At 42.5% G+C, this 13,905-nt stretch overlaps 1 protein-coding gene across 3 annotated transcripts in view; it reads right to left on the bottom strand.

Moving 5' to 3' along the window:
* The window catches only part of GLB1L (galactosidase beta 1 like), a 390,615-nt gene that overhangs the window by 54,648 nt on the left and 322,062 nt on the right, over positions 1 to 13,905 (bottom strand). For 2 of the 3 annotated variants that reach the window (XM_033946517.1, XM_033946520.1), the window contains exons 14-15: positions 5,715 to 5,804; positions 2,973 to 3,086 (exon numbers count right to left, since the gene is read on the bottom strand). In XM_033946517.1, coding sequence (XP_033802408.1) covers positions 2,973 to 3,086; positions 5,715 to 5,804 — 204 coding nt within the window. The remainder of the gene's footprint in view (positions 1 to 2,972; positions 3,087 to 5,714; positions 5,805 to 13,905) is intronic. The other variant, XM_033946519.1, reaches the window with a different exon arrangement.

Raw genomic sequence — 13,905 nt, 5'->3', positions numbered from 1 at the left:
TAAGAACCTTCGCCGTATCTTGTTGGCTTTGGAGAGGGCTGGTATGGATGGTACCCCCGCTTTACTTGTTAGTTTCGACGCTGAAAAGGCTTTTGACTGCGTGTGGTGGTGGTTCCTCTTTGCTGTATTGCATGCGTATGAGATGGGTCCCTTTTTCTTCAATGCTATCCAGGCCTTGTATAGTGACTCTGCAGCGCGGATTTTGGTGAATGGTGACCTTTCAACTCCCTTTCTGATTCGTCGAGGCACTCCTCAGAGCTGCCCTCTCTCGCCCTTGTTGTTTGCGCTTTATTTGGATCCTTTGATTCAGGAGTTGCAATCTACTGAGGACATCAGCGGCCTTCAACTGGGCGTCACTCATTTTAAGGTTGCGGCCTTTGCTGATAACCTCCTGGTATTCTTGACCGACCCGCATCGATCCTTGTCTACTCTCTTAGAGAGTGTTTGGGAGTTTGGGGACTTTTCTGGATTTGCTTTGAACCTGAGGAAATCGGAGGCACTGGCCTCCACTGAGCATCTTCGGCAGTCCTGGGGGGGCCTTTCCGTTGAAGTGGGCCAACTCATCTTTTTTGCTACTTGGGAATCCAGCTATCTATGGGCATTCGGGAGCTTTACTGGCTGAATGTAGCTTGTTTGCTCGCCACTACTGGCTCTGTCCTGGCTACTTGGCGTGATCTCCCGCTCTCCCTGATGGGGCGCATACAGCTCTTTCAGATGGTCTTGTTTCCGAAGTGGCTTTATGTTTTGCAGACGCTGCCTCTGTATCTTTTGGTTAAGGACATCTGGGCCTTTTACTCTTTGTTATCAAAGTTTTGTTGGTGGGGCCGGAAACTAAGTTGCAGTGGCAATTGCTGGTGGGCTCTTGGGACCGAGGTGGCTTCGGCATGACGGATATTGCTCTTTATAATCAGGCGTGTCTTTTACGGCATGTCCGGGATTGAGTCTTGGATACAGCTCTCTATACTGACACCTCCATGGAACGTGATTACTTTTATCCTGCCCATCTCCTCTCTCTTCTTCATGCTAGGTTGGTGGAGGTGCCAGCTCCCAGTAAACATAGTGTTTTATTTCGCCACTTTGGGAGGTGTGGCAGCATTTGCTTCCACTTTGGCGACAGGATCCTCATGTCACTGTTTTGCTGTCGTTGACTGGTAACCTTTCCTTTCTGCCGGGGTTGCTCCCCTCGGTCTTTGGGCGCTGGCAGGCTGGGGGTGTTGAGTTTTTCTACCAGGTTCTGAGAGATGACGGGAAGCTCCTGTCCTGTGATGAGTTGTTGCATCGTGGTCTTTCCTCTCCAGGCCTTGCTTTTGCTGCTTGTCAGTTGGGGTATTATGTGCACTCCCTCCCTGGGGATTCCCTTTCCTTGGATTTTTGGCTTCATTTTCGTGCCTTCTTGGAGGGAGAAGAGGATTCGGAGCCTCGGATCTCAGTCTCCTATTTTCAAGCACAGCTTGGTGCCCTTGGGCCCCCTCGGGATTTTTCCTTTGTGTTGGCGGCCTGGCAGGGGGATTTGGGGAAGGAGCTTGAGGCGGATTTTTTGCTACACGCTCTTAAACGTATCCCAGTTTTGGTGCATAGTGCTGAACTCCGAGAATGCCACTTCAGGACCTTGTTGAGAGCGTTTACCTCCCAGAGTTGGGCCTACCATATGGGTTGTGTCGCTACCCAATACTGTATTACCTGTACCACAGAGGTGAATTCTTATTATCATGGCCTTTGGAGTTGTGAAAGTATTCAGGGCTTTGGCTTCCTTTCTTCAGGGTCTGTTACGAGTTCCTGTCCCTCTCTTTGTATTTCATATGTTGTTTGCTCATTTCTCTACAATTTCTGAGAAATTGTTTTTAAGTAAGTGTTATATCCTGGGGAAAAAATGCATATTGAATTACTGGTTGGCTGATGTTCCTCCCTCCTTTTGGTATTGGAGGAATAAATTACATGAACTTTTAAGGTGGGAGGCAGCCATGGCTTATTCCTCTCGTCGCAGGAGCAGAGACTTTGTCAGTGTCTGGTCTCCTTATTTGGACATCTTGCCTCCCCGGAGTTGTAGTCGCATTTTGAACAGATTGCAGCTGTATCATGCCCCACTTGTCTGACTTTTTGAATAGTGGGGGTGGGTAGGGGGAGTCTGTTTGGGGGGGGGGGGGTTGAGGGTTGGGATGCATTGTACCCTGGGAGGACATCAGAGCCCAGAGTTTTAATTCCTTATACTACTTCAAGAACACTGAGATCTCAGGATCAACATTTATTGGCCATTCCCTCACTGAGAGTCATTAATACGAGGCGTCTTACTATTTTTTCAGTGACTGCTCCTCAGTCTTGGAATGATCTCCCACTCTATATAAGAGAAGAAAAGAATTTAGACAAATTTAAGACTAAGCTTAAAAGTTTCCTTTTTAATGATGCTTTTAGTGAATAAATGATCCTTTAATCTATCTTTATCTTATACTTCTTTTTTTTCATGTTTGTCTTCCCTCCCATTGTTTTTACCCTTATATTAAATTTAATACAGATTGTAACCTTTAAATAATCTTCCTGTTGTTTCTATATTGTATTTATGAATTTTTGTTGTTTTGTTTTTGAAATATTGTATGTCTATGTAATAATTTACCTATGTTTTTAGATATTTGTAACCATTTTGTATATCGCCTAGAATGTAGATTAGGCGATTAATCAAACTATATAATAAACTTGGAAACTCTTGGGGGGGATCCCGGTTCTGTATCATCATAATTCTTGTCTGCTGTGTTGCATTCGTTGCTGTGTGGTTTTTCTTGTTAATAAAAAACAGATTTAAACATAAAGTTCAGCGGGAGTCTATGTCATTAGGACAAGCTGCTATAAAGCCATATCTAAATAGTTACGATGTTCTATCAATGCTTTCATGTAAGCTCCTGTACTGTATTCATGCCACATGGACTATGATAATTTCTAAATGTATCTCACTTTTAGGGAATGTTGGGGGAGTCTCTTACCCCGTTAATCAGAACATATCCCAGATCATGGACTCCATTGAGAGGAGACATAAGTGGGGTCGGATCCCAAACATCTGTTGGTAGGTGAGTACGATACAGCATGAATCCAAAGTACTAAAACAGAGAATGAAGATAATTTTTCCCATAGTTCACTCTTAAGTTTTGCCATTTCCTTGATCCGGCCTTTTACACAGGCACAATAACCAAGAAAGAACTCTAGAGGTTAGTAATGCAGACTTCATATCTCATACATAATGCTCTTTACAGTCACAATGTCTATTCCACAATGTTCCGATCCGTACAATCATCAGTACATCTGGCAATATAAGGAGAGAGGAGAAAGGAATGGGAAAACTGAGGTCCTCTCTCATCCTTAGACACCATTCTTTCTGAGTTCACTCCTATTCATGCTCTGAACACACATGCTAAGCTCATTCACATGTAACATACATATATACAACATTGTTTTAGTTCACTCTTACACCAATAGAAGTTTCTGAGTAGAGAATGACACGGTGGCGGTTTACCCGCGGCCACCGCATTTTAGCCGCGGGTCACCCGCCGAAAACGGGGAAGAAAACTAGCAGTCGCTGCGGCGACGGGGACAAGGCCATTCACCGCCCGCGGGGCGGTGAATGGTCTTGTCTCCGCAGTGAGGTATCAAGGATCGCGCGGTCCCCGCAGCCACCGCCCGCCCGCCCGTAGCATTTAGCCAGCTCCCTCCCTCCACCTCACCTTAAATTTCGAGTTTTCCAGCTTCCTTTTTTCCGAGCCGCACGTGTTCAAAAATCCGTGCACGCGCAGCTGCGCGAGTCAATCAATCTTCTCCTCTGACGCAACCGGAAACAGGAAGTTGCAGGAGAGGAGAAGTTTGATTGACTCGCGCAGCCGCGCGTGCATGGATTTTTGAACACGTGCGGCTCGGAAAAAAGGAAGCCGGAAAACTCGAAATTTAAGGTGAGGTGGAGGGAGGGAGCTGGCTAAATGCACGGCTTTTTGAACGCGTGCGGCTAGGGAAAAAGGAAGCCGGCAAACTCGGAACGAATATAAGGTGAGGTGGAGGGAGAGTGGGGGCTGCTGGACCATTCTTCATTACTTTGCCATACTAATTCCATTCTATGTTAGGTGCCACGGACTCAGATTCGAGTCCTAGCGATGATGAGTTAAAGATCCCAAAAGAAGCCAACTTCTAAATCCAGTGGTTAGAGCTACACTACACTCCTTGTGACCCTGGGCAAGTCACTTAATCCCTATTGCTTCTGACACAATGGGCAGTTCCAAAGACCAAGACTGGCCAGTGTCAAAGACAGGATGCTGAGCTTGATAGACCCTTAGTCTCCACTGTTTTTAGTGATCAACAAAGTTCTATGTTTCTATAATCACCCTAATTCTGTTATCATTGGACTAGATATTCAAAATGATTTAAATGGCCAGGACAGGCTCCTGGCTGTTCAAATCATCTGTCCAGGGCTAACCAGGCATTTTCAATCTTCATGTTCAGCCCAAATGGTGTCACACAATTCAGCAAAAATACCCAATGTTGTTCCTCATAATTTAAATATTGCTCATAGAAGGAACAACATTGGGTATTTTTGCAAATGGAAGTAGGAGGGTTAATTCCCTTGAAACAGCCAATTGAGTGAAACATGAATTCATGCTGGGACACAAGATAGGTTGAATTTGTTTTGAATTTAAAAAGAAAAATGATCAATGAAGAATACTATAATGGCAAGAAAATATAATGATAAAACAGCAACTAATTTTGCCTATTTTTATATATTAAAAAAGTACTACATAAGGTGAATGTCCATATTGCTGTCTGTTGTTCTGCTGAGCACTGGCATTGAAACAGCAAAATGCATTTATTGCATACTTGTCCTCTGTCGGAAACATTATGGTGGTATATTAGTTGTGTTAATAAAAATTTATAAACAAAGCCCTGCCAGCTGAACATCTCTTTCTCTAGTTCAGCAGCAGGAACTTTGATTTATAAGAATGGAATACGCTAAATATTAGAGTACTAAGACTTATATGGATGCTGCGGGGACGGTGACGGGGCGGTGAATGGGATGGCAGTGGCGGTGACGGGGCGGTGAAAGGGATGGCAGTGACGGTGACGGGGCGGTGAATGGAATGGCGGTGACGGGGCGGTGCAGAGGATGGTGGGCCGGGGACGGGGCGGTGACGGGGACAGATTTTTTTCCCCGTGTCATTCTCTATTTCTGAGTTCACTATCATGCAAAGAAACACAGAATTCATTCTATCTTTTTAGAGCAGGAAGTTAACAGCATCATGTCTCCAGTGAGCTCAGATTGTAGCATGCTCAACCCGAGTCAAAAGGTCAGCAAAGAATCCTCCTTAGCTAGGCTCAGAACTCAGCATTTAATCCTACACCTGATTTTAGAAACATGATTGAGAAGGGATGCAAGAGGGGCCTCAAGGTGATAGGCTCTGGAGTAATCTGAGGAAATACTGTTTTACGAAAAGGATAGTGGATGCGTGGAATAGTCTCCTGGAAGAGGTAGTGGAAACAGAGACTGTGTGAATTCAAGAGGGCCTGTGATAGGCACCTGGGATCTCTCAAAGAGAGAAAGAGATAATGGTTACTGTGGATGGGCAGACCAGATGGGCCATTTGGCCTTTATCTGCCGTCATGTTTCTAAATCATCAGTCTTATTAAGTTCACTCCGACACACATGCACAGATAGACATGTATATGTGTTTAAATGGGTGGTACATCACCTGCTTGATGTCTTCAAAACTTAATGGGTATGATGTTTTCATAGGTAGGTATGGTGAGAGATCATCAAGAAAATCTATTAATTCTCCAATCTGCAAAGATACAAGAATGCTCAATCAGAAGCAATGAAAAAGCAGCAATCTGCACACCTCTCTACTGTGTAGTTCCAGGGTTTTGCCTGCAACATCTTATTGAAGCAGTAACATTTACCTAGCAAGCTTAAGAGCGTCTCAGAGATTATCTTGAGGAATAAAATAAATCTAACATCCTTAGATATCATTACTGAATCAGTCAGAGCCAGAGTTTGTGAACATGAAAGAAATAGATAAGCTCCGTAAGCTCCCTAATGTTTGAGAGACATTAGAGAACAAAGAATTTCAGTGACATCTACTCAGAAATATACAGTTAAGAATTTCTAGGCTAAATTTTACCCTCATGTTAAACTGCAAAAATAATGTACAGAAAATTATCTGAATGAGTACCTGAATAATATGTAGGATATGCGGAATATAAATTATTTAAATAAATACCTGGCCAGTTCTTTTTATTCTAGCTCTCATGTGAGTCTACCACCTACGTTAAGCACTGTCTCTAAAAACCTGTAGACCAACCTTCATAAAGATGAGATTTTGCTCATTTACAAGACTCTTCCAGCCACTATAATGGCTAATGACTCGTCCGGTACATTACTCTCTGCATTAGTAAGCTAAGTATTTTGTTTATAATTTGCTGACTTATAAGACACTTGACATAATTTAGAGAGTTTGAGGGGAGAATGTGGCGCAGTGGTTAAAGCTACAGCCTCAGCAACCTGAGGTTGTGGGTTCAAACCCACACTGCTCCTTGTGACCCTGGCAAGTCACTTAATCCCCCTATTGCCCCAGGTACATTAGACAGATTGTGAGCCCACCAGGACAGACAGGGAAAATGCTTAAGTGCCTGAATAAATTAATATTAAATTGAATAAATAAATAAATATATTGAGCTAATTCACTGCTGTGTATTTTTCTAAGATTTTACATTATTCATTATCATTTTGGAGAATTCTGATTAGAAATGGTATTCTTCTAACTGATGATAGTGATTTTTGCTGTAGAGGCTTTGTATAAGTCACTGAGGTCTTTTCTCCAGTTCCTTAAAGGAAGACTTTAATTTATTCTTGATTTACAGGTAATGTTCTAGTGTGGATCAAGAACTGGTTAAAAGATAGAAATCATAAAGTAGGGTTAAATGGTCAGTATTCTCAATGGAGAGGGGTAAAAAGTGGGGTTTCCCAGACTGCTTTTTAACATATTTATCAGTGATCTAGAGAGGGAAATAACTAGTGAGGTAATTAAATATGCTGATGACACAAAGTTATTCCAAGTTGTTAAATCACAAAAAGTCTTATGAAATGCCATAAAAATGGAAGATGATGAAACTGAACCCCCCCCCCCCAATATACCAGCAAAATAGAATTTTTTGTGATAATTACATTACATTACATTACAGATTTCTATTCCGCCATTGCCTTTCGGTTCAAAGCGGATTACAAAAAGAGTTATGGAAGAAGGGTTACAACGTTAGATCAGAGAAGGTTTCCAAGAGAGGGAAAAGTAGGATCTGGAGTTAGGGAGGGGATGGTAAGAGGGGGGTTAAGCTTTATCATGGTATTAAGCTTTATTAAGGGATTTCTTGAAGAGTATAGTTTATTTCCTTTCTGAACATCTTGTAGTATGTGGTTGTTGTCAATAGGTTGGAGACTTGGTTGTCTATCTTCGCTGCCTGAGTGGCCAGTAGTCCGTTGTATAGTTATTTCTGTTTTACTTATTTGATTGGGGGGTATGTGAATGGGGTGTGTGTTTTTCTATGCCTGGTAGAGGTGGTTTGGATGAGGCGGTCGTTTAGGTAGGTTGGGCTGTCTCCATTTATAGTTTTAAATAGTATACAGTAGAATTTAAATTGTATTCTTTCCTGGATTGGAAGCCAATGAGAATTGATGAATGCCTCAGTAATGTGATCATGTTTTTTCAATGAATAGACAAGTCTCAGAGCTGTATTCTGAATTGTCTGTAGTTGTTTAATCATTATTGCAGGACAGGGGAGGTAGAGGATGTTGCAATAGTCTAGGATACTTAGGATTAGAGATTGTACTAGGAGCTGAAATTGTGTTTTTTCGAAGAATTTTTGGACTTGTCTAAGGTTTTTCATAACTGCGAAAGATTTCTGTATTGTTTTGTTAATTTGTGGTTGCATGGTGCAGCCTGTCAATAGTCATACCTAGAAGTTTTAGGGTGATTTGCAAAGGGTAGTTGATAGAGTTGATTTCTAAGTTGGTTATGGTTGGGATTTTGTTATTTTCTAGGAGGATGAATTTAGTTTTGTCTGGGTTGAGTTTCAGTTTGTGGTCTTCCATCCAAGTCGTAACTGTAGCTAGAGTTCTGTGTAATGTGTCTGACATTAAGAGCATTGTTGGTTGAAAGGAATGAGGATGGTGATGTCATCAGCATAGCTATAAGAGGATAGGCCTTGTTTGTTCAGGTAAACGCCAAGAGAGGCCGTATATAGGTTGAAGAGAGTAGGGGACAGTGGGGACCCTTGTGGTACGCCGCAGGGGTTGGACCAAGGTTTTGATTTTTCTTTGTCTGATTTTACTTTGTATGTTCTGGATTTTAAGAAACCTTCAAACCATGAGTATACTTTATCTGAGATGCCTATTGAGTCCAATATTTGCAGTAGGATGTTATGGTCTACCAGGTCAAATGCCGCCGTCAGGTCCAACTGTATGAGCAGAATTTTTTTTTCCAATGCTGAGGTGTTGTCTTGCTGTGTCGATAAGGGAGCCTAGTAGTGTCTCTGTGCTGAAGTTAGTTCTGAAGCCGGATTGCGTGGGATGGAGTAAGTTATGGTCCTCGAGATAGTTGGTGAGGAATTTGGCTACTAATCCTTCTGTTAGTTTGATATATAGAGGTATTGAGGCTATTGGTCTGTAATTAGATGAAAGGTCTGTTGGTCCTTTTGGGTCTTTTAAGATTGGGGTGATGATGATTTCGCTGAGGTCATTCGGAAAAATGCCATCTGTGAGCATGGTTTGTATCCAGTGTAGGAGTAAGGTACGGAACTTAGTGCTCGCTAATGACAGGAGATATGGCGGGCAGTGGTTGAGTTCACATGATGCGTGGCTGTACTTATTGTAGAGTTTGTTGAATTCGGTCCATTGTATCTTAGGGAATTGGGACCAAGATCTGTCTGCAGCACAAGATTCATTTTCTGTGGGGAGTATTGTGACTTCGAGTAGGTGGGTTGGGTTACTAATGAGAGTAGCTCTGGTGTTTGTAATTTTATTCTTGAAGTGTTCAGCTAGGAGGGAGGCTGAAGGGGAGGAGTTATTGTTAGTGGTCAAATAGGGTATGGTGTTAGTTAGATCTTTTAATATTTGGAATAGTTTTTTGGTGTCTTGGGTTTCCGTGCCTATTAGGTTGGTGTAATGTTTTTTTCTCTTTTCTTTTAATAGAAGTTTGTATTGTTTGTTAATTTTTTTCCAGGCAGTTTTCGTGTGATCTTGGTTAGTTTTTCTCCATTTTCTTTCCAGACGTCTACATTGTCTCTTGAGTAGGAGTAATTCTTCGTCGAACCATTGGTCTGATCGTCTGCATGTTCTGGTTTTGGTTCGAAGTGGGGCTTGTTCATCAAGGATGTTGTTGCTCAAATAGCCCCAGTGTGAAATGAAGTCTTTGGGGTTATCTTCTTGGATTGTTTCGTCTACTTTTGACCAGAAAATGGCAGGCTCGATGCGTTTGCGTGATGTGTAGGTTACTATTTTGGATATTGGTTTGGATTTGTTTTTGGTCCAGATGATGTTGAAGGTGTAAGTGTAGTGGTCTGACCAGAGGGATGGGGACCAGGTTCCATTAGACGTTTGAATTTCTGAAGTAGATGTTTGATGGGTCATGAAGGCTGCAATGTCCAGTTGGTGTCCTTTCTCATGAGTAGTTTGTGGGTTTAAAATTTGGAAGGATAGGGCATTGAGGAAAGAAAGTAGATTGTCTACTGGCTTGGATGAATGGTCTTCAAGATAAAGGTTTAGGTCTCCTAGGATAAGATTGTGTGCTGCTGTGAGTTTTGGTATATGAAATTTTCAAATTCGGATCTAACCATGGCCCAGTTTCCTGGTGTTATATAACAGAGCATGCAGTTTAGTGAGTTTTTCAATGCGGTGGAAGAGATTTGACATGCTAAAAGGTCCATGTAAGGGGTGGAAGTTTTTTCCAATATGTTTAAGGTTAGGGAGTCTTTGAGTAAGATCGCTAATCCACCTCCTCTTTTTTTCTCTCTGCAGGTCACTGTAATTTTGTATCCTTGAGGGCAGACTTCTGTAATTCTTGGGTCTGTGTCCGATGTTAGCCAGGTTTCTGTGAGGAAGAGGCAGTCTAGGTTTTCGTTTTTTATCCAGGTTTTTATAAGTTCTGTTTTTGGACCTAGGGCTCTGACGTTTAAGTAGGCACAGTTAAGGGTGGTGGTTTCTGTTTGATGGTTGTGAATCGTTTTAGGGTAGATGAGTGAATTTGGGTTATGGTGAGGTTTGGTCTTGGGTTGTGTTGCTCTTCTTCCCCATGCTGGTGTTATGGGGTGTTGAATGCTTGTTTGGTGGTTGGAGTTTCTGTCTATTGGAACTCTCCTGTTAGGGTGAAAGGTTTTGATTGCAATTGAGCTAGTGGGAATGTTGGGTAGGTTGTTGCTTCTACCTTACAGCTGGATATGAGAAGGATTATTAATAGGATAATCTGGGTGTTTGTTTGTGGAATTAGCTTTATTATGGAGGTGGGGCTGCTGGTAGAGGCAGTGTAGTTTCCAGTGGTTAGGTTGTTGGCTGTGTTTAGTGTCTGGGTAGGAGAGTGGGTTGTGGAGGGAGGTGTTGAGGACCGGCGAGAAGGTAAAAGAAACTAAAACCGGCAAAATCAAACTTTTAAACTGTTGGGGAGATCCCGCTGAGCCTTCCAACTGGCTCAGCGGTGCACAATCGGGAGGGGAGGGAGCGGAGTTCGCTCCCACGCCCAGAGTGTGCCTTACTCTGCTCCCGCTCTGCCCCAAGTGCTCCCGATCCGTGGGGGGAGGTGTTGAGGTCCGGCGAGAGGTAATAGAAACTGAAACCGGCAAAAACAAACTTTTAAACTGTTGGGGAAATCCCGCTGAGCCTTCCAACTGGCTCAGCGGTGCACCGTCGGGAGGGGAGGGGGCGGAGTTTGCTCCCACGCCCAGAGTGTACCTTACTCTGCTCCCGCTCTGCCCCGAGTGCTCCCGGTCTTTAAGCCCGTTACGTTAACGGGTGTTAGAATAAATGTGTCTGTCTGTCTGTCTTTCTGTGTCTCTCTCTCATTGGCCGCTGTCTGTCTTTCTGTCTCTCTCTCTCCTCGGCTGTCCACCACCACCCCTTGCCTGCTCCCCCTGTCCAGCAGTAGCGCTTTCTTTCTGTCTCTCTCTCTCCTTGGCCCCTGTGTCTGTCTTTCTTTCTTTACATAGAAACATAGAACCATAGAAAATGATGGCAGAAAAGGGCCAAAACCCATCAAGTCTGCCCACTCTAATGACCCTCCCCCCTGGTTTTATCCCCTTAGAGATCCCACATGTATATCCCATTTACTCTTAACATCTGGCACGCTGCTGGCCTCAATCACCTGCAGTGGAAGTTCATTCCAACGATCAACCAGCCTTTCGGTGAAGAAATACTTTCTGGAGTCGCCATGAAATTTCCCTCCCTTGATTTTCAGCGGATGCCCTCTTGTGGCTGAGGGTCCTTTAAGAAAGAAGATATCATCTTCCACCTCGATACGGCCCGTGATATATATATATTTTTTTAAATTTTTATTCATTTTCAAAAATTACAAGTGTACAACAATCATTCATAAATAATTAATCACTTGACATTCTCATTTGTAATATTCTAAATAGATAATTATATAAGAAACCCCCACCCCTCCCACCCATATACTAATAAATAACACTTATCAATTATCCTTCATAGTCCCACCCCCCCTTATCTTGTCCAATATTTAGGTGTTTAAGATGTCTGATCATCAGAATAAATCGTCAATGGCCCCCAAATCTTTTTAAACTTATTATAATTGCCTTGTTGCAGAGCAAATACCCTTTCCATTTTATAAATATGACACACTGAATTCCACCAAAAAGTATAATTCAATTTAGTATAATCTTTCCAATTCCCTGTAATCTGTTGAATGGCAACCCCTCTTAATATTAATAAAAGTTTATTATTATTCGCTGAAATTTGGCTTTTAAATCTCATTGAAGTACCAAATAATATAGTATCATAAGAAAGGGCAATATGATTTTCTAACAATGAATTAATTTGGGGCCAAATTAACTTCCAAAAGGCATTTATACAGGGACAAAAAAATATCAAATGATCTAATGTCCCAACTTCTAAACCACAATGCCAGCATCTATTAGATCTTGAACTTTCTAACTTCTGTAAACGAACTGGGGTCCATAAAGCTCTATGCAACAAAAAAAAAAAAACAAGTCTGTCTCATAGATACTGCTCTTGTAGTTTTTATTCTCCAAGACCAAAAACGTGGCCATTGAGAGGCAGAAATTTGACGCCCAAGCTCAATGCGCCAAATGTCCCTAAGACCAGTTCTTTGTTTTTTATTCAAATAACCTTATAACAATTTATACCACTGTGCGGCTTGATGACCCAAGAAATCCGCCTGAAAGCACGGGAATTCCAAACTATACTGAGAATTAAGAACTTTCCATTCAGGGAACCCTTCCTGGATGGCCTGCTTCAACTGCAACCATTTAAAACTTTGTGAATTATTTAAACCAAATTTATGTTGCAATTGTGAAAAACTAAGCAATGATCCATTTATAATCACATCATTCAAAGTCCGTATACCTGCAATGATCCAATGCTTCCACACTATTTTAAACCCGCTAATTTTGATCTTGGAGTTTACCCAAATTGATTGATTTAATGACTTGGAAATTGGGTCTGGTGATAAATTACTCGCATAACGTAGATATATTTAAACGCCTCAATCATGACTCCTCTCTCTCTTCGTTCCTCGAGTACAGCTGCAATTTATTTAGCCTTTCTTCATACGGGAGATCCTTGAGCCCCGAGACCATCCTGGTGGCCATTCGTTGAACCGACTCAATTCTCAGCACATCTTTCTGGTAATGTGGTCTCCAGAATTATACACAATATTCCAGATGAGGTCTTACCATGGATCTGTACAATGGCATTATGACTTCAGGCTTCCTGCTGACAAAACCTCTATGGATACAATCCATCATTTGTCTTGCCTTGGATGGAGACTTTTCCACTTGATAGGCAGTTTTCATGTCATCGCTAATGATCACTCCTAAGTCACGTTCTGCCTTAGTTCTAGCTAAGGTCTCACTATTTAGTGTATAAGTTTTGCACGGATTTCTGCTGCCCAAGTGCATGACTTTACATTTTTTAGCATTGAAGCTTAGCTGCCAGTGCTCCAACAGAAGTAGGTCCCGTGTCATACTGTCTGGCAAAGTGCTTTTACCTACTATATTACATAGTTTGGCATCATCGGCGAACAATGATATTTTACCCTTAAGCCCTTGGGTCAGGTCTCCTACGAATATGTTGAAGAGGATCGGGCCCAAGACCGAGCCCTGCGGTACCCCACTGGTCACCTCCGACGTTTTGGAGGGGGTACCGTTTACCACCACCCTCTGAAGTCTACCACTTAGCCAATCCTTAACCCATGCAATTAGTGTTTCCCCTAATCCCATCGATTTCAGCTTGTTCAATAACCTGAGGTGTGGGGCACTAACAAAAGCTTTACTGAAGTCCAAGTACACGACATCCAGGACTCCCCCGCATCCAGCTTTCTCGTTACCCAGTCAAAGAAGCTAATCAGATTTGATTGGCAGGACCTACCCTTGGTAAATCCGTATTGGTGGGGATTCCATAGATTCTCCTCGTCCAGGATTGTATCTAATTTCTGTTTGATTAGTGTTTCCATGAGTTTGCTCACTATGGATGTGAGACTCACTGGTCTGTAATTCGCAGTCTCTGTCCTGCAGCCCTTTTTGTGGAGTGGAATAACGTTAGATATTTTCCAGTCCAAGGGGACTCTTCCCGTGCGCAGGGAAAGATTGAAGAGCATGGATAATGGTTCCGCCAAGACATCACCTAACTCTCTAAGCACCCTG

The sequence above is a fragment of the Geotrypetes seraphini genome, chromosome 5 (genome assembly GCF_902459505.1).
Source record: "Geotrypetes seraphini chromosome 5, aGeoSer1.1, whole genome shotgun sequence".
Lineage (NCBI taxonomy): Eukaryota > Metazoa > Chordata > Amphibia > Gymnophiona > Dermophiidae > Geotrypetes > Geotrypetes seraphini.
This window is presented reverse-complemented; position numbering and strand designations above follow the sequence as displayed.